The 21390-nt window shown below is 42.9% G+C and overlaps 1 protein-coding gene across 15 annotated transcripts in view; it reads left to right on the top strand.

The window, feature by feature from the left end:
* Window positions 1-21390, top strand: part of FSTL4 (follistatin like 4) — a 1659076-nt gene that overhangs the window by 1478935 nt on the left and 158751 nt on the right. For all 15 annotated transcript variants that reach the window (XM_056516583.1, XM_056516582.1, XM_056516581.1 and 12 more), the window contains one exon: window positions 16686-16852. In XM_056516583.1, coding sequence (XP_056372558.1) covers window positions 16686-16852 — 167 coding nt within the window. The remainder of the gene's footprint in view (window positions 1-16685; window positions 16853-21390) is intronic.

The following is a 21390-nucleotide window of genomic DNA, read 5'->3' as shown; positions in this document are numbered from 1 at the left end:
GACCTCCGTGCGGCGTTCTGAATTAGGGATCGACCGATTATCGGTATGGCCGATATTATCGGCCGATAATAACGATTTTGGGCATTATCGGTATCGGCAATTATCTTGCCGATAATGCCCCGCCCCCCGCACCGCCCCCACCGCACCGCGACCGCCACCCCCTCGACCCGCCACACCGCACCGCCGACCCACCGCACCCCCCACCGTGATGCTAGGCGGTATACCGGTATGGATTTTTTCCCATACCGCTATACCGGTCGGGCCCCTCCCCCACCCTCCCAGTCAATAAAAAAATTAAACTTACCCGTAATGGGGGTGGTCCGGGCCATCCATCCATCGTTTCTGTAGCGTCCGGGGGCGTTCCGGGTGGAGGGTGGTCCGGTCCGGGCTGTCCTTCTTCTCCCACGGTCTTCTTCTCCACTCCGGGCAGGCTCCGGCCTAGTACGCTGCATAGACGCCGCTACGCCGTGACGTCAGTTGCGTCGCTGCGCACGGGCGTCACTGCGCAGCGACGTCTATGCAGCGTACTAGACCGGAGCCTGCCCGGAGTGGAGAAGATGACCGCCGGAGAAGAAGGACAGCACGGACCGGACCACCCTCCACCCGGAACGCCCCCGGACGCTACAGGAACGAAGGATGGATGGCCCGGACCACCCTGACAGGTAAGGGGAGAGAAGCGGGTGGTGGCGGCGGCCTATGGTCCCGCAAAAGCCACTGCAGATCATTGATTTAAAGCGCCCGCTTTAAATCAATGATCTGCAGCGGTGTCGCAGGGGGTTAAATAGCCGATAACTTATACCGGAATATCGGTATAAGTTATCGGCTATCGGCCCTAACCTGCACCGATTATCGGTATCGGCCCTAAAAAAACGATATCGGTCGATCCCTATTCTGAATGATCCGATCCCAGCAGCAGCGCTGCGGGCGATCCGATCATTCATTCAAATCGCGCACTGCCGCAGATGCCGGGATCTGTATTGATCCCGCCACCTGAGGGGTTAATGGCGGACGCCCGCGAGATCGCGGGCGTTGGCCATTGCCGGCGGGTACCTGGCTGCGATCAGCAGCCGGGATCAGCCGCGCATGACACGGGCATCGCTCCGATGCCCGCGGTTATGCACAGGATGTAAATGTACGTCCTGGTGCGTTAAGCACCACCGCACCAGGACGTACATTTACGTCCTGCATCCTTTAAGGGTTAAGGTAAAAAAAAAGTTGAAAACTTAAGAAAATAGTTTGTTTAATTATTTTTTAAAAACCTTTTTTTAACTTTCTTTACACATTTCTTGCCCCCCTAAGGGGCCTATCATAAGCCTTAAGCAATTGCCAATCCACAGAGCATCGGGAAGGACAGGTAAGTCCCCGTTCTTCCCCAGTAACCCATCTGCAGCCCGCAATAACATCATGGAGCTGTAGGTTAAATAACCCAGCTGGGAGAAATAAGAACACAATGAAAATAAGTAGGAGTACAATCTCCACCTAATATACTATATCCTGAGGCTGTGTACACTACTGTATCATAAAATATATGTGGGTGGGGGGGGGGGGGTCCATAGTTTAGGGATTTAGTCCCAGAGGGTCGGAAACCCTGATGGGAAAAGGATAATTGGATTTTGAACCATGGGATTCCCTTGGGATAAATTGGATGTCAGCCTTACATAAGCCAACTAAAAGTTCATTATAAACTAAAACTCAACAGCGCATACTTGGACAAGACAGTCTACAATTGTGCAAGAAACCAGGGGCATTTAAAGTTTGCCTATCTAAAAAATTCCCCTAATATGTTTAGATTACTAAAACAATTGCACACTTTAATATATTATTATTACTAGTAGAAGTTGTTGTATGAGTATTTACAGGTGAGCTTTTATGTTTGAAGCTTTTACACAGCTCCGAGTCTCCTGTTCCCTTTATGCAGTAAAGTTAAATGATAATTCAACATGCCTACAGACACCACATGGGGAAGCTTGGGAGTTTACTGCATAGACTCTCATTGAACTTAACAATAAAACATTATGAAATAAGCTTCTACGTTCCCCTTTATGTTGGTCACAGACAGTTAATTATATCTTTAATTGAAGCTATAATGGGGACTTGAAAAAAAAAAGGATTTTTGAACGTGGACTTTAATCTCTTAAGGACGTAGGGCGTACCTGTACGCCCAAGCCCGGTCCTGGTGTTTAAAACATCACACGGGGTCGGTCCCGGCTGCTAATCATAGAGGGGACCCTGGGCTAACAGCGCTCGGCATCAATCGTTGTGCTGCACGCTGTTAACCCTTCCGACACGGCGATCAAAGTTGACCGCCGCGTCTGAAAGCGAAAGTAAATGCTTCCCGGCAGCTCAGTCGGGCTGATCGGGACATCACGATAAAATCGCGATGTCCCGATCAGCTGGGACACAGGCGGAGGTCTCCTTACCTGTCTCCGCGGCGTCCGATCGTCGATTGATTGCTCCAAGCCTGAGCTACAGGCTTGAGCAATCGAGCCCCTATCTCACTGATCCGTGCAAAGCTATGGCTTTGCAGGGATCAGCATAGGAGATCAGTGTGTGCAGTGTTATAGGTCCCTATGGGAGCTATAGCACTGCAAAAAAAAGTTAAGAAAGGTCATTTAACCCGTTCTCTAATAAAAGTTTGAATCACCCCTCCTTTTTCATAAAAAAAAAAAAAAAACTGTGTAAATAAAAATAAACATATGTGGTATCGCCGCGTGCGGAAATGTCCGAACTATGAAAATATATTGTTAATTAAATCGCACGGTCAATGGCATACGCGCAAAAAAATTCCAAAGTCCAAAATAGTGTATTTTTGGTCACTTTTTATATCATGAAAAAATTCATAAAAAGCAATCAAAAAGTGTTATCAATACAAAAATGATACCGATAAAACTTCAGAATACGGAGCAAGAAATGAGCCCTTATACCGGCCCATATGCTGAAAAATTAAAAAGTTATAGGGGTTAGAAGATGAGAATTTTTAACATATAAATTTTGTTGCATGTAGTTATGATTTTCCGAAGTACGACAATATCCAACCTATATAAGTAGGGTATCATTTTAACCATATGGACCTACAGAATAAAGAGAAGGTGTTATTTTTACCAAAAAATGCACTCCGTAGAAACGGAGATGAAAATGCAAAAACTGAAAAAACCTGCGTCCTTAAGGGGTTAAGGTTCAACATTAAAGGGGTACTCCGGTGAAAACCTTTTTTCTTTTAAATCAACTGGTGGCAAAAAGTTAAACATATTTGTAAACTACTTCTATTAAAAAATCTTAATCCTTCCTGTACTTATTAGCTGCTGAATACTACAGAGGAAATTATTTTCTTTTTGAAATGCTCTCTGATGACATCACGAGCACAGTTCTCTCTGCTGACGTTATTATAATAACGCTTTATTTATTGTTGAGCCACCATGCTGCCCTTAGCATACATCTGCTATGCATGGTTGCTAAAATGGACAGAGATGTCAGCAGAGAGCACTGATGTCATCAGTGTTCCAAAAAGAAAGGACTTTCCTCTGTAGCATTCAGCAGCTAATAAGTACTGGAAGGATTAAGATTTTTTAATAGAAGTAATTTACAAATATGTTTAACTTTCTGCCACCAGTTGATTTAAAAGAAAAAAGGTTTTCACCGGAGTACTCCTTTAATAGTTTTCTTACAATCTGCTGTAAAACTATATAATTATATTTTATTCTGCCCTATCATTGTACACATAAGGCACAATGATTTTGAAAGTATTATATTGAACAAAAAATAAGTTTAAGCTAAGTCAATAGCAAGGCTCTATGGAAAAAATTATACTTCTTAACAGTTGTATGTGTTGGCATATTAAGTAATTATAATCAGACATGTTGTTTTCTGAGTTCATAACTATATAATTTTCAGCTACTTATGATGATTTTTGTATATTTTATTTCAAGTATAGGTTGTTAAAATGTTATATACATGTAATCACAATTATATTATTTTTATGCTATATAATTTTTCATAATGCCATGTTATTTTTATTGGAGATGTGTTTAGTTATATTTCATGCTTTATTTTTTCCAAATATGTATAGCTTTGAAAACTATTTTTTTAAATCTTCATATGCCTTTTAATCATTGTTAGGATTAAAAAATATCTCAAATTTTTTTTTATCAACTTGTGCCAATAAGTTAAACATATTTGTAATTTACTTCTATTAAAAAAATTGTAATCCTTCCAGTACGTATCAGCTGCTGTATACTACAGAGGAAGTTATTTTATTTTTGAATTTCTTTTCTGTCTGACCACAGTGCTCTCTGCTGACACCTCTGTCCATGTCAGGAACTGCCCAGTGCAGGAACAATCCCTATAGAAAACCTATACTGCTCTGGACAGTTCGTGAAACGAACAGAGGTGTCAGCAGAGAGCACTATGGTCAGTCAGAAAAGAAAAGAACTTCCTGTGGAGCATACAGCAGCTGCTATGTTCTGGAAGGATTCATATTTTTAAATAGAAGTAATTTACAAATCTGTTAAACTTTCTGGCACCAGTTGATTTAAAAAAAAAAAAAAAAGATAATTCAACCGGAGTACCCTTTAACCTCTTAAGGACCCAGGACGTATGGGTACGTCCTGGGTCCCGGTCCTGCGATATAACGCGGGGTCACACGGTGACCCCGCATCATATCGCGGCGGGCCCGGCGTCATAGTGAAGCCGGGACCCGCCTCTAATAGCGCGCGGCACTGATCGCTGTGCCGCGCGCTATTAACCCTTTAGCCGCGCGCTCAAAGCTGAGCTGCGCTGCTAAAAACGAAAGTAAAAGTGCCCGGCTAGCTCAGGGAGCTGTTCGGGATCGCCGCGGTATAATCGCGGCATCCCGAACAGCTGTAGCACAGGAGGAAGGTCTCTTACCTTCCTTCCTGCAGTCCGATCGCCGATTGAATGCTTCAAGCCTGAGATCCAGGCTTGAGCAATCCATCACCGAAAACACTGATTGATCCATTCCTATGGAGATGGATCAATCAGTGTAAAAGATCAGTACATGCAATGTTATAGCCCCCTATAGGAGCTATAATATTGTATAAGAAAAGTGTAAAAAAAATCATTAACCCTTTCAATTATCCCTTCCCCTAATAAAAGTTTGAATCACCCGGCATTTCCAAAAATAAAAAAAACATTATGTAAATAATAATAACAATAAACATATGTGGTATCGCCGCGTGCGGAAATGTCCGAATTATAAAAATATACCGCTTTTTAAACCGCTCGTTCAATGGCGTACGAGCAAATAAATTCCAAAGTCCAAAATGGCGCATTTTTTATCACTTTTTATACCACAAAAAAGTGAATAAAAAGTGATCAAAAAGTCTGATCAGAACAAAAATGGTACTGATAAAAACTTCAGATGACGGCGCAAAAAATGAGTCCTCAAAGCGCCCTGAACACAGAAAAATAAAAAAAGTTATAGGGGTCAAAAGATGACCATTTTAAACGTATACATTTTCCTGCATGTATTCATGATTTTTTTCGGAAGTGATACAAATTCAAACCTATACAAGTAGGGTATCATTTTAACCGTATAGACCTACAGAATAAAGATAAGGTATCATTTTTGACAAAAAATGTACTGCGTAAAAACAGAAGCCCCCAAAACTTACAAAATAGTGTTTTTCATCAATTTTGTCGCACATGGATTTTTTTTCCCGTTTCACCGTAGATTTTTGGGTAAAATGACTAATGTCATTATAAAGTAGAATTAGTGATGCAAAAATTAAGACATTATATGTAATTTTAGGTGAAAATTTTTAAGAGTTATGATTTTTTAAAGTTAAGGAGGAAAAATTGAAAAGGAAAAAACGGAAAAAGCTCGGGTCCTTAAGGGGTTAAGCATATTCCAGGAAGCTGAATCAGGAGAAAGGGATACCCCTTTAATCTAGTAGATTCTCATCCAGAGTTAATCTTTAAAAAGTAAATCTAATTATAAAGGCTGAAAGTAATCAATAGTTTGAACATGTTTTGGTGATGCTAACGCAGAACTCAAATTAATTGAAATTATATATTCATTAAAAAGCACCATCAAATTGTAACATGTTGCTTTCAAAAAGGCAAGCTATCAGCAAAATCTTACTTACAGTGCAAAGTATTTTTCTTTTAATTAAAATGTTAGGCCACATTATAATGCAAAACTAATACACAATTAAAGGGTATGGAGATTATAATCCAAAAACAATAATCAGGTCATTATAAATCAAGCTTTAGTTTACAACTTTAATTGCATAAACAGCTGCATCTAATGTCAACTAATTTAAACTCCAAAGCATAAGAAAGGTAGAGGTGGTTCTCAATAGTGGAATCACAAAGTTCCGAAAAACAGCACGTGGACTTGTCACGATGCCGGCTGGCAGGTAGTGGATCCTCTGTGCCAGAGAGGGATAGCGAGGACCGTGCTAGTGGACCGGTTCTAAGACACTACTGGTTTTCACCAGAGCCCGCCGCAAAGCGGGATGGTCTTGCTGCGGCGGTAGTGACCAGGTCGTATCCACTAGCAACGGCTCACCTCTCTGGCTGCTGAAGATACTGAAGATAGGCGAGGTACAAGGGAGTAGGCAGAAGCAAAGTCGGACGTAGCAGAAGGTCGGGGGCAGGCGGCAAGGTTCGTAGTCAGGGGAGATAGCAAAGTTCTGGTACACAGGGTATAAACACACAAAAACGCTTTCACTAGGCTCTAGGGCAACAAGATCCGGCAAGGGAGTGCAAGGGAGGAGACTAGATATAAGGAGGGAACAGGTGGGAACCAATTAAGCTAATTGGGCCAGGCACCAATCATTGGTGCACTGGCCCTTTAAGTCTCAGGGAGCTGGCGCGCGCGCGCCCTAGAGAGCGGAGCCGCGCGCGCCAGCACATGACCGCAGGAGACGGGAACGGGTAAGTGACCTGGGATGCGATTCGCGAGCGGGCGCGTCCCGCTGTGCGAATCGCATCCCCAACGGCCATGAGAGAGCAGCGCTCCCGGTCAGCGGGACTGACCGGGGAGCTGCAGGGAAAGAGACGCCGTGAGCGCTCCGGGGAGGAGCGGGGACCCGGAGCGCTAGGCGTAACAGTACCCCCCCCCTTAGGTCTCCCCTTCTCTTTATCGGGTAACTGCCTCCCCTGGGATGAGGACACCGGGAAAGGATGGAGGGATTCCTCAACGGCAGGCAGAACCGCAGGAGTAGGAATGGGGAGAGAGGGCAGAGGGCGGGACCTGGCACGGGGCAGTGTGACACCAGGAGGAGGGCCATGAGGGGACACAGAAGCTTGCCTGATGGAACTGGGAGGGGGGGAGGGGCATTTCCTGTGGCAGGCAGAGTCCTTAATGACCTTAGGGGGACCAGATACAGGAGGAACCACAGAGTTACGGCAAGGGTTACTGGGAACCGGTTTTAGACAGTTCTTGGAACAAGAGGACCCCCAACTCTTGATCTCCCCAGTGGACCAATCCAGGGTTGGGGAATGAAGTTGAAGCCAGGGAAGTCCAAGGAGAATTTCCGAGGTGCAATTGGGGAGGACCAAAAGTTCAATCCTCTCGTGGTGAGATCCGATGCTCATAAGAAGGGGCTCCGTGCGGAAACGTATGGTACAGTCCAACCTGGCTCCGTTGACCGCGGAGATGCGGAGTGGCTTGACAAGACGGGTCACCGGAATATGGAATTTATTCACAAAGGACTCCCGAATAAAATTTCCAGAAGCTCCAGAGTCCAGACAGGCCACGGCTGAGAGGGGAGAGCTGGCTGAAGTGGAAATCCGAACAGGTACCGTGAGACGTGGAGAAGCCGACTTGGCATCAAGAGACGCCACACCCACGAGAGCTGAGTGTGAGCGTGCGTTTCCCAGACGTGGAGGACGGATTGGGCAATCCACCAGAAAATGTTCAGTACTGGCACAGTACAAACAAAGATTCTCTTCCTTACGGCGATTCCTCTCTTCCAGGGTCAGGCGAGACCGATCCACTTGCATGGCCTCCTCGGCGGGAGGCCTAGGCGCAGATTGCAGTGGAGACTGTGGGAGAGGTGGCCAGAGATCTAAGTCTTTTTCCTGGCGGAGCTCTTGATGCCTCTCAGAAAAACGCATGTCAATGCGAGTGGCTAGATGAATGAGTTCATGCAGGCTAGCAGGAGTCTCTCGTGCGGCCAGAACATCTTTAATGTTGCTGGATAGGCCTTTTTTAAAGGTCGCGCAGAGAGCCTCATTATTCCAGGAAAGTTCAGAAGCAAGAGTACGGAATTGTATGGCGTACTCGCCAACGGAGGAATTACCCTGGACCAGGTTCAGCAGGGCAGTCTCAGCAGAAGAGGCTCGGGCAGGTTCCTCAAAGACACTTCGAATTTCCGAGAAGAAGGAGTGTACAGAGGCAGTGACGGGGTCATCACGGTCCCAGAGCGGTGTGGCCCATGACAGGGCTTTTCCAGACAGAAGGCTGACTACGAAAGCCACCTTAGACCTTTCAGTAGGAAACTGATCCGACATCATCTCCAGATGCAGGGAACATTGGGAAAGAAAGCCACGGCAAAACTTAGAGTCCCCATTAAATTTGTCCGGCAAAGACAGGCGGAGGCTAGGAGTGGCCACTCGCTGCGGAAGAGGTGCAGGAGCTGGCGGAGGAGATGGTTGCTGCTGCTGTAGCTGAGACTGAATCTGCTGTAGCTGCGACTGGAGTTGCTGAGTCATGGTGGTCAAGTACGACAGCTGGTGATCTTGTTGGGCAATCTGTCGGGCTTGCTGGGCGACCAGTGTGGGGAGGTCGGCGACAACAGGCAGAGGAACTTCAGCGGGATCCATGGCCGGATCTACTGTCACGATGCCGGCTGGCAGGTAGTGGATCCTCTGTGCCAGAGAGGGATAGCGAGGACCGTGCTAGTGGACCGGTTCTAAGACACTACTGGTTTTCACCAGAGCCCGCCGCAAAGCGGGATGGTCTTGCTGCGGCGGTAGTGACCAGGTCGTATCCACTAGCAACGGCTCACCTCTCTGGCTGCTGAAGATACTGAAGATAGGCGAGGTACAAGGGAGTAGGCAGAAGCAAAGTCGGACGTAGCAGAAGGTCGGGGGCAGGCGGCAAGGTTCGTAGTCAGGGGAGATAGCAAAGTTCTGGTACACAGGGTATAAACACACAAAAACGCTTTCACTAGGCTCTAGGGCAACAAGATCCGGCAAGGGAGTGCAAGGGAGGAGACTAGATATAAGGAGGGAACAGGTGGGAACCAATTAAGCTAATTGGGCCAGGCACCAATCATTGGTGCACTGGCCCTTTAAGTCTCAGGGAGCTGGCGCGCGCGCGCCCTAGAGAGCGGAGCCGCGCGCGCCAGCACATGACCGCAGGAGACGGGAACGGGTAAGTGACCTGGGATGCGATTCGCGAGCGGGCGCGTCCCGCTGTGCGAATCGCATCCCCAACGGCCATGAGAGAGCAGCGCTCCCGGTCAGCGGGACTGACCGGGGAGCTGCAGGGAAAGAGACGCCGTGAGCGCTCCGGGGAGGAGCGGGGACCCGGAGCGCTAGGCGTAACAGGACTTCTGGGATGTATTCTTCTTCTAGTATTTACAGGTTTTACCATATAATGTCTAAGTACAGCCTTGAACTGTGAGAAAATATAGCACCTCCCACTCAGTTTTTTCTGTGTCAAACCTGTTTTAAAACCGTAGATGCTATTATCAATAGCAACCTTGGGATAGTACTCAAGGTGATGATAAATATGGTAGTGCAGGCTAGTTTAGAGTAGTAGTCCGGTAGGGTTGTAGGTGATAATCTCACTTGACATGGTGACATTGGTAATCTGATGGTCCCCTATAAGTCTAACAAAGCTTTAGTCAAAGAGTTGTTCCCCATTGTGTGAAGTTCAGAAAGGAGAACTCCAGACACTCAGGTAATGGGGAAATAGCTTGGAATATTGCTGAAGGTTATTTACAAATCCAGTTACAACACAGTTTCTAACATAATGGGGGAGATTTATCAAAACTTGCCCAGAGGAAAAGTTGCTGAGTTGCCCATAGCAACCAATCAGATTGCTTCTTTCATTTTTGAAAAGGTCTGTGAAAAATGAAAGAAGTAATCTGATTGGTTGCTATGGTCAACTCAGCAACTTTTCCTCTGGACAGGTTTTGATAAATCTCCCCAAATATGTTACACGTTTTAAGCAGATTAGTTAAGAGTTGGTCACTGTCCCTTTAAGAGTGTCTTTACTAACAGATATACTGACTAAAAAGTCTCTGGTGTGCTTTTTGCACAGGTAAGTGGTATAGTAATGTATATAGAGTTGCAGATAGCATACATAAGCATACAATTAGACACTGTCTACCGGGAAAGGCCAACACAAGTTGGCTTACTGTGGTGCAGAAACTCATACAGCTATGTGGCACTTTATCCTTTGTATAGGAAATATGTTTAAGAAACTTCTGTGATTGTTAGCCACACAGCACTAACTCTGCCCATGGGTCACTAAAAAGATCAGTTCGGCTTGCTCTCACTCTGGCTAAGCAGCACTCCTTCTTACAGTTTAAACTTGTTGCCCTCACCACATAGACTGTAGACGATCTTTTGGGTGAAACCTCTAAACTCTATGTAGTGCTGTGAAGGTGAGGCGACCCAGGGAGTTGCTTGCTGGGACTAGTAGTGCTAAACGGTGTTGCAAGTGTATCCTGACTGTAGGTGTGCAAAACTTTTTTTTAGTGGAGGGCTGCAAGTGTTGGTTTAGTGGTGAAAGTCCCTCTGGGCAAGTCCCTGTATACCGTGCACTGGTGTTGTTGGTTGGGATGCCCTTGGTGTTGTGGTGCGTGCAATGAAACATGCACAGAGAGACACAAAGAGGGTGCAATGCAATTTTCTTTCAAAACTTCAGATGTAAGTCTAAGGCTGTAAGCGCTGCAAAGGGTTCATGTAATGTCAAGAGGAGAGGTGTTTGTTGCAATGTATCAGAGCCTAGATAAACTTGTTTAGGAGCTTCGGATTTAGTAGTCTGGTCTATCCAAGGAAATGAATTGGTTCCTGATCAGAGTATAGCCTGACTTGTTCATTGACTCTAGATAATGTGAATAAGACTTAAGGGCTCGCTAGCATAATCCCAATGTACTCACTGAAGCAGGTTCTTGTATTTTTAGAATTACATCATAAGTAATACAGCAAAAGCCAAGCCAATTTTTCCCAATGATCTTACTGCTCAAATAAGATGGAGGGAAAAATGATTTTGTTCCATTGACTTAAATGGGGGAATAAACAAATGTTTTCCAATCATAAAAATAGAATGACGGATTATGTTTGTCATTCATTCCAAGATAGAATAAATGACAAATGGGAAGTTGTTGTTTGCTGGTAATTTTGTACATGAATGTTAAATGGTTCTTCGATGAGAGAACAACACTTATGTGAATGGGACTGAGCTGCAATCCGCATGTATGGATGACCTGCTGGTCTTGACAATGTGTTTTTCTGATATAGGCCTTTTTGTAGTATCCAAATAAAAGTAAATTCCATATACAGGTATGATTTTGTCCTATTACTGCTCATAGGCTGATAAAAAAGCTTTAGAGAATTTAACCCAGCAGTAGACTGGCCCTAGGAATGGTATTATATTTCTAAAATGCTGTTTCAATTTCAAAAACAATCTTTAAAATGTAGCATTACTTTAAGCATAGTGATTTCACAAATCTGCAATGTATATACATACCCTGTAATTCTGTGCAGTAAAACAGAATGGTTAAAAAGCAGTCTGGATGAGCCTGTAGATGTATTGCGTATGCTGGACTCACACCCCGGAATTAATGAATTATGTGCTTTAAATTGAGTACTGTGCTTTGGGAAGTCGAAAATCATAAGACATGTAAATATCCTGAATTATTTATTATTAGAAAACACACAGCTGTGATTAACATTCCCTCCAAAATCCTTTTAATATGAACATAGCTCTTTCGAAGAAGCTTCAGCTTGGTGCGATATTTTACGCAATTAATCATACAATTGATTGTTAGAAGTGTGCCATTAAGCTTTCCGGAAATGCTTAAGTCCAATTTTTTTTACTTGACAGAAAGCAATTTTGCATTGTCAGATACTCGCATCCTTTTATCTTATTTTCTCATTTAAAATGTAGTAAAAAATGCATGAATGTCTCCATTTCAATATTTATGGGTAAGAGTAGGTTGAGTATTTTGTCTTGTTTTCCAATCTCCAAAATGTTTATTTTTTATAAAGCAAATGTGCTTGCTTTCAAGATTTAGTAAAACTGGTTCTTCCTTGACAAGACTTTTAGCTAAATAAATTGGAAGCAAAGTCTTTAGACTAATGGTGATGGCATCTATAAAACATTGGAAATATCAGATATGTCCATTTTATTCCCAAAGGAAAGAGGCACAAGGGAGGTAAAAAAAAAAAACAACAGATGCTTGGACCAATGATGAGGTTGGATATTGGTTTTACATGCAAAAAAGTCTTCAGTGACCTTATGATACCAATATATTAGACTACTGGATAGAAAGTCCTTCTGTAGTCTGTGAGGTGCATACACGTCTATCACAGAATTAATTCCATAAATAGCGATAAAATAGAGAAGAAGCAGTGCACTCACCAGGACTTCTAGCAGTTATTCTTTATTGGCATCCAATCCATAAATACTGTACAAAGAAGGACTTAAAGGCAGATATAGTTAAAAAAAAATCTTTATTGTCGAATAACCCCTTAAGGACGCAGGGTTTTTCAGTTTTTGCACTTTCGTTTTTTCCTCCAGACCTTTTAAAAATCATAACCCTTTAAATTTTCCACCTAAAAATCCATATTATGGCTTATTTTTTGCGTCACCAATTCTACTTTGCAGTGACATTAGTCATTTTACCCAAAAATTCACGTCGAAATGGGAAAAAAAATCATTATGCAACAAAATCAAAGAAAAAACGCCATTTTGTAACTTTTGGGGGCTTCCGTTTCTACGCAGTGCATATTTCTGTAAAACTTACACCTTATCCTTATTCTGTAGGTCCATACGGTTAAAATGATACCCTACTTATATATGTTGGATATTGTCGTACTTCGGAAAAAAATCATAACTACATGCAGGAAAATTTATACGGTTAAAAATGTCATCTTCTAACCCTAATAACTTTTTTATTTTTCCACATATAGGGCGGTATGAGGACTCATTTTTTGCGCCGTGATCGGAAGTTTTTATTGGTACCATTTTTGTTTTGATTAGACTTTTTGATCACTTTTTATTCATTTTTTTAATGGTATAAAAAGTGACCAAAAATACGCTTTTTTTGACTTTGGAATTTTTTTGCGCGTACGCCATTGACCGTGCGGTTTAATTAATGATATATTTTTATAGTTCAGACATTTACACACGCGGCGATACCACATATGTTTATTTTTATTTACACTGTTTTATTTTTTTTAATGGGAAGAGGGGGGGTGATTCAAACTTTTATTAGGGAAGGGGTTAAATGATCTTTATTAACACTTTTGTTTACTTTTTTTTGCAGTGTTATAGCTCCCATAGGGACCTATAACACTGCACACACTGATCTCCTATGCTGATCACTGGCGTGTATTAACATGCCTGTGATCAGTGTTATTGGCGCTTGACTGCTCCTGCCTGGATCTCAGGCACGGAGCAGTAATTCGTCGATCGGACACCGAGGAGGCAGGTAAGGGCCCTCTCGGTGTCCTGTAAGATGTTCGGGATGCCGCGATTTCACCGCGGCAGTCCCGAATAGCCCGACTGACAGCCGGGTTACTTTCATTTCAGACGCGGCGATCAGCTTTGATCGCCGCGTCTGAAGGGTTAATACAGCGCATCACCACGATCGGTGATGTCCTGTACTAGCTGCGAGTCCTGGCCGTTGATAGCCGCCGGGACCGACCCTATATGACGCGGGGACACCGCGTGACCCCGCGGCATATCGCGGGAGCCGGCGGAGGACGTACATATACGTCCTTCGTCGTTAAGGGGTTAATCTTGTGACAATACCATAGTCCTGTCACACTTTTTAAAGTGATTCATACACAGAATATGGCAGAGCATATTACAGAACAGGAATTATACTGAACAAAATAAGAAAGGTTAAAAGATATTTGGGATATTAAGCTCAAAGTCTATCTGCATGTTATATGTCGATAAACTCTTTCTGACCCTGCAGAATCCGCTGTGGTTCAAACATTTAAAGCTGCCGATTTAAATCATGTAACTGTAGCAGTTTCTGCGGGGCAAGAGTCTCGCCGCTACTCGATTCCCATGTCCCTCCCCATCCCCGGCTTTCATATTTACATGTCCTGGGGGCGCGCTCCTGCAGACTCCAGCGCCGCCCTGCGCTGTGCATTGTGTGCTGCGCACTGATGAGTGACTTTGCGTTAAGGACGTTGCTCATCAGTGCACAGCGACAGCGCAGGACAGCGCCGTAGCCTGCAGGAGCATGTCCAAGGACAGGTAAATATGAAAGCCGGGGATGAAGAGAGACATGGGAATCGGGCAACGGCGACCACTTTAAATCATTGAACTGCAGCAGCCCTTGTGGAGCTAGAAAGATTTTAAAAATGAGGGTGCGTGTTATAGGCCGGTGCCTGTTATACCCCAATAATTAGGGTAGTTCATGAATGTCCCATGCACTAACCCTTTGCTGATGAAAGGGACTCGTGTATGGAACTTGCTGGACATCGTATAGTTTCTTCGACAACTCTACCACCAAGTGTGAGCAGCGTCTCTCTGCACCAACCTGTTCAGAACAGGTGAGAGACCAGCTTTGGACTTACACTTTAATACATGGAATTTCAATGATATTACAGCAGCAGTCATGGGAATCATATTTCATTATCAGGATTCTTCAAGAATATAATTATTTGTCCTGTTCACATATTGATAATTATTGAATAGTATCCATAGAAATGCTTATCGCTAACATAACAGAAATGACAGGCTGGAGAATTACAGTATAAATTGTCTCTGCAGAGAGAATTATTTCTAGAGTGCTCAGAATCCATGTGGTTAGATCTGTATGTACTCATTTATACCTGCTCTCTCCAATGACCTCAATTATAGATGTCTTATTGTTAAATTATGATTGCCATTGGCAGTCTGCGGATGACACTAGGAAGAAGATTCCTGTGATAAATCAACACCACATGTAACACCTTGCAAGATGTGATTAGAAGAAACGTTGAGGAGGCAGCCGAACATTCATTTAGCAGAAAATAAACCCCTAGACAGGATTAAAGATGAAAAAGAAATATGTTAAGCAGATGTAAAAGTGTGAATTTACATGTCATTGAAGCTGTACAGTCCTGTCTCTGTTATTACAGGAAAATCCATTTTGTTTTAAGTAAATGTGTAAGAACCTGTAACCCATTGCATGCCATAATGCATACTCACACAGCAGTTATGTAAAATCGGTATTCATTATGTTGCTTATATAAACCCTGCTTACATTTTTCTCATATATCAGAAAAACATAGCATACAGCTTTGCCCCTGTGCCTTATTTAGTTTTGAATTGCCAAAGTAATAATTTTGTATTATGAACCAATGCGTGACGTATCTAGTTGCTTTAACACAGCATATAGCCAAAAGTATATGGACACCAATTGTAGGTATTCTCGAGTATAAGCCGACCCGAATATAAGCCGAGGCCCCTAATTTCACCCCAAAAACCCAGGAAAAGTTATTGACTTGACTATAAGCCTAGGGTGGGAAATATATAATCTCCCCCTGTCATCATCCAGACCCCCGTCATCATCCCCCCCCTTCATCATCACCCCCTGTCAATCCCTTCTCAGTCGTCTTCAACCTGCGGACCTCCAGATGTTGCAAAACTACAACTCCCAGCATGCCTGGACAGCCATCGGCTGTCCGGGCATGCTGGGAGTTGTAGTTTTGAAACCTCTGGAGGTCCGCAGGTTGAAGACCACTGCGGCCTTCATCATCATCCAGACACCCCATTTAGTTTTCGACTCACCTCCCCTCGGTGGGAAGGAAGGGTGAGCTGGTCCGGGACATCTATGCTGCAGGGACCGTCCGGTGGGGAGGGTTAGCCGTACATGGCTGTCCTTTTTCACCTGGGGGGCCCTCTTCTCCGTGCTCCGGCCCCGGACTAGTGACGTTGCTTTGACGTGGACGCACAGGGACGTTCATGGGCGTCCCTGTGCATCGTCGTCAAGGCAACATCACTAGACCGGGGCCGGGCGCGGAGAAGAGGGCCCCCGGGTGAAAATGGACAGCCTCCCCACCGGACGGTCCCTGCAGCATAGATGGCCCGGACAAGCTCACCCTTCCTTCCCACTGAGGGGAGGTGAGTAGAAAACTAAAGGGGGGTCTGGATGATGACGAAGGCCGCAGTGGTCTTCAACTTGCGGACCTCCATAGGTTTCAAAAGTACAACTCCCAGCATGCCCGGATAGCCGATGGCTGTCCGGGCATGCTGGTAGTTGTAGTTTTGCAACATCTGGAGGTCCACAGGTTGAAGACCACTGAGAAGGGATTGACAGGCGGAGAATTCCCTCGAGTATAAGCCGAGGGGGGCGTTTTCAGCACGAAAAATCATGCTGAAAAACTCGGCGTTTACTCGAGTATATAAGGTATGTATTTTTTAAGTTCTGAAAAAGATTCATGTTGGAATCAAAATATTGAAGTGGTGATTGTAAAAATAAATGTGAAGCACTAAATATTAATATTCAAATGTATGGTACATTTTTCTTTTTTTCCAGAGGTTGTCCAGCTTACACTTGACCCAGACAAGGAGGTCAGCATGACAACTGTAACTGTTGGATTAAGTACTGTGCTAACCTGTGCAATTCATGGAATACTACGACCTCCTATCATCTGGAATCGAAATGGAGTAATATTAAACTTCTTAGATTTGGAAGATATAAATGTAAGTCCCAAAATTCTTAAAATAGTTGTTTTATAGAAATGGTTTTTAAGTATTCAATTAAAGTATATTAATAAAATGCAGGAAAAGATACATATTAAGCCTAAACAAATGGTTTACTGGATTGGTTAAAGGGGTACTCTGGAAAAAAAAATGTTTTTAAATCAACTGCTGTCAGAAACTTAAACAGATTTTTAAATTACTTCTGATAAAAAATCTTAATCCTTCTAGTACTTATAAGCTTTGATATGCTCCACATGAATATTTTCTTTTCTTTGAATTTCCTTACTGTCTGAACACAGTGCTCTCTGCTGACACCTCTGTCCATTTTAGGAACTGTCCATGGCAAACCCATATAGCAAACCTCTCCTTCTATGGACAGTTCCTGACATGGACAGAGGTGTCAGTAGAGAGCACTCATGGTCAGACTGAAAGGAAACTCTAAATAAAAGGACTTCCTGTGGCACATACAGAAGCCTATAAGTACTAGAAGGATTAAGATTTTTTTAATAGAAGTAATTTACAAATCTGTTTAACTTTCTGTCATCAGTTTATTTAAAAAAAAAATGTTTTCCGGTGGAGTACACCTTTTAAAGCACATCAATAAGTTCTCCACAATTCATGACATACATGGTACATGGACAATGCAAGCAACTCCCATTTATTGCAGTATGAGAGCAGCTGACACATTGGCCACACAGAACTTGTATCACATCAGGCACATGACACAAATCACCATCTAGCCCTAGGGTTAGTATTTGACCAATGAAATCAACAATATAATTGATTGGACCGTTGATGAAATCTAGCTTTGACAAACAAAAATCTAGGTCACACTTTTATATTCAGATGCAGATTTTTTTTTTGCTACAAACTCTTTCACTTTAAAGGGGTACTCCTCTGCGAGACATTTAATCCTCTTTCCTAAAGAAAAGGGGATAAGATGTCTGATCGTGGGGGTCCCAGCGATCTCCCACAGCACCCGGCGATCTAAACAAATGCCGGGTTCCTCTTCAGATCGTTCGGAGCTGGAGGCCGTGGATGTGACATCATATGACATTGTGACATCACGCCACCCCACCCCTATTCACGTCTATGGGAGGGGGCGTGTTGGGAAACACGCGCCCCATAGACATGAGTGGAGGGGGTGGGGCGAGATGTCACAATGTCATTTGACGTCACAACCACGGCCTCCGGCTCCGAGCGATCTGAAGAAAATGTTCAGACCACTGGAGCACCAGAGTGCCCCTTTAACGTAAATAGTTACATTCATTGCATTTCAGCAGTGCTATTCAGGTGAGCACCACATTATTTCTATACCACAATATTGTCGACAGATCGGTTAAATGCTCCCCTCAAGTACTATAACATACACAGTGAGTATACAATGCTATCTATATTCTGCATTGTCAGTCTTAAATTGTGTCATAAAGAAAATCTATTATCATAATGAGAAACTCTGGAGAGTCAGGCTTGTGGACCGTTTTCCATCTGGTATGCAAAGAGGTATGAAAGACCAATCTAAGGTGCCAATAATTTAGATATACACAAAACCTTGATGCCTGAATCTGTGGAAATCACTATTTAGGGCATATTGGCACACATTTTTCTTGGTCCCGTCTTTTTCTTAAAAAGTGGCTGTTAATACAATGTTTGCCATTTTGTTCCATTTAACTCCATAACTGTAAAATGGCCAAAAAAAAAAAAATGGTACAAAAGACAGCTGAAAAATAACGTGTTTACAAAACCTTACTCATGGCAGATGCACTCCAGCCATTATGGGTCATTATTATCCTTGGACTCCACAGTTTTCTGACAACTCTGGCAAGTTGCAGTGAAATGAAATGACTGCTACTAGATCTCAATGTTTTGTAATGATGTGACCACTGCAACAATCCAACAAAGTTTTGCCATGGTCGCGAGATTGCTTGCAACTTTTTTCCCATTAGGAAACATTCAAGTTGCTTAATGGTTGCAATATGGCTCTTGAGAGACGTTATGTTGCTGTGGAACCCCAGTCGTAAATGGATTTCACTATGATGCTTGTCCTGTTATTAACACTTGCATGCAAGGGTCAAGTCCTGGGAAATAAAGTGTGGGAACTCACCAAGATCTGCACTCAAAGGCTGTCCCTGCAGGACTCCAGCTAATGGGAACGGTGTTCCCGCTTTGGAAAAAGTGCAGGGACTAATTTGCAGGACTTGAGCCCTGCTTGTATGACTATTCACAGAGCAGTGGTTAATAAAGAAAGAGATTTCTAGTCTCATGCTTTTTCATTTATTATATCACGCACCACCACTGGAATTGACCAAGTGACTTAGAGCACTCACCTCTCATTAGGAAGATTTTTCTTTGGTCCTCTGCGGTATACAAGAACTGACAGCACTGATCAGTCGACTAAAAAGCATTGGCTTTTGTAGCCCGTTAATTTAATTAGCTCAATTTTCGTCCTGAGGTTGCCTGGAGCAGTTACACAATTGCATTTCTACTTTGCACAACAAGGTTAGCAATTTAGTTAATTGGAAATACAAGAGGAGATTAATTGCAGAATTTAACTTCAAGGAAATGATATTGCACATTGCCACAGCTGTCCCTGCACACAAAATGTCTGTGTTACACCTCCTCTGGGAGAGAGCGAGAAGAAATCCACATTTCAAATTCCATTTCATCATTCAGGCTGCTAAGTGATATTTTATTTGCAATTAATTAGCTTGGAATGAATGAGAAGAAATGTGAATGTTAAATATGAAGTTCAAAAGCATTTTATATGAGAAAAGTGCTAGAAGAATATTCTCCTAGTAAAATGTGTGTACGCTAATGGAAAAGCAACAGGTACAGTAGGTGACTGTTCTCTCAGATCTCATAATTACAGATGAAAGTAAACATATTTTGTGCTTTAGTTATATTATTTTTATTATTCTCTCAAAGTGTCCCTGTCATAAAAAAAAACTTTGAACATGTCTCAGAGACACTTCAACAGTTTTGATTGGTCAGATCAGACCCCCACCAAGAATTAGAATCAGCCGGAGAAGTGTGCGTCTGTGCATATCACTCCCCTGCTTACTGCCATCTCCGCTCAGTTCACAGGCTCTATTATAAGTATATGGCGCCCATCAAAACTATTGACATGGCTCTGTCTTTTTTTTTTTATGACAATGACAATGCAACCCCTACAGTACTGGGCATATATTTGGCTGTATTCTCTAATTCTGCCCATACAGATTAGATATATGAAGACTTAACCAGCTGTTTTCACAATTGGTGATCATAAGAGCTCCCCCTCTCTGCATAATATCCTATGCTCAGGTCAAAGAGCATGCCATCAAAATTCTCCCATAAAAGTCAATAGATTCCCTCTTGACTATTGTTTCCTTTGCCAATCAGACTGTTGAAAAGCATAAATCTAAATACTCTGCAGAAAGCTGAAGCAATATGATCACCCCCATAATGATGTACACAAATTTTAATAAAAAATACAATCAGAAAATAGAAGCAATAATACGAAAGAAAGATGAATGACGGCACTCACCGATACAAAACGTCTTTATTTCTCCATAAAATCACGTGAACACAGACAGGTCAGGGGGTGCGGGAGAGGTGGTAGGTGTGCGGGACGTGACGTTTTGTGCGTAAAAACGACAAGAGGAAGTGCGTTTTTATGCACAAAACGTCACGTCCCGCACACCTACCGCCTCTCCCGCACCCCCTGACCTGTCTGTGTTCCCGTGATTTTATGGAGAAATAAAGTAGTTTTGTATCGGTGAGTGCCATCATTCATCTTTCTTTTGTATTATTGTTATATCTTCTTGTCGGACTGAGCACCACCTACATACCTGTAGCAGAAGGTGTTGAGGTCATCTGGATATATTCCGGTCTGTCCCGCAGCAGTATCCGAGGGTGGAGCAGTGCCGGCTCACCTGTGTTTTCTATTTAGACGCTGAAAATAGAAACAGATTAGAAAAAAAGAAAAACAACTTTAGTATCTAGCTCTACTCAGTATAAAAATCTAGAGGCATCTTGTAACGAAAGAAAGGGGTATATCTTTGTCAAACCTTCAGTAGTACTCTTAACAATATTGCTCGGTGACCATGAATTGCTGTGGTAGCTTGAGGCCAAAGGCGATGCTATCAGTAAGTGCCCAGTTTTCACTGACAAGTAATAATGCATTGAAATTAAGATAATTTATAATGCTTTCAATGTTGAAAAATCACAAGAATCTATGAACGTCCACTGGTGGAAAAATAAAAGACATAAATAAATATATTTAAATAATGTTATGTTTTAAGAACAAAAAAAAATTTCTTTCAAGATCATTGTTTATTGAATGTAACTGATGAAACTAGAAACAATGAAATATAAACTCTGTTATGCTTTACAGAATAACCTTAAAACATTAGATATGCCATTTAAGTCACCCCTAGTGGTGGAATTTTCAGAAACCGTTTTCTCTATTAACCCCTTAAGGACCGGAGGTTTTTCCGTTTTTGCTCCTTGCCTTTAAAAAATCATAACTCTTTCAAATTTACACCTAAAAATCCATA

The sequence above is a fragment of the Hyla sarda genome, chromosome 4 (genome assembly GCF_029499605.1).
Source record: "Hyla sarda isolate aHylSar1 chromosome 4, aHylSar1.hap1, whole genome shotgun sequence".
In the NCBI taxonomy this organism is placed as follows: domain Eukaryota; kingdom Metazoa; phylum Chordata; class Amphibia; order Anura; family Hylidae; genus Hyla; species Hyla sarda.
Note: the sequence above shows the minus strand (reverse complement) of the source record. Positions and strands in the feature narration are given on the sequence as shown.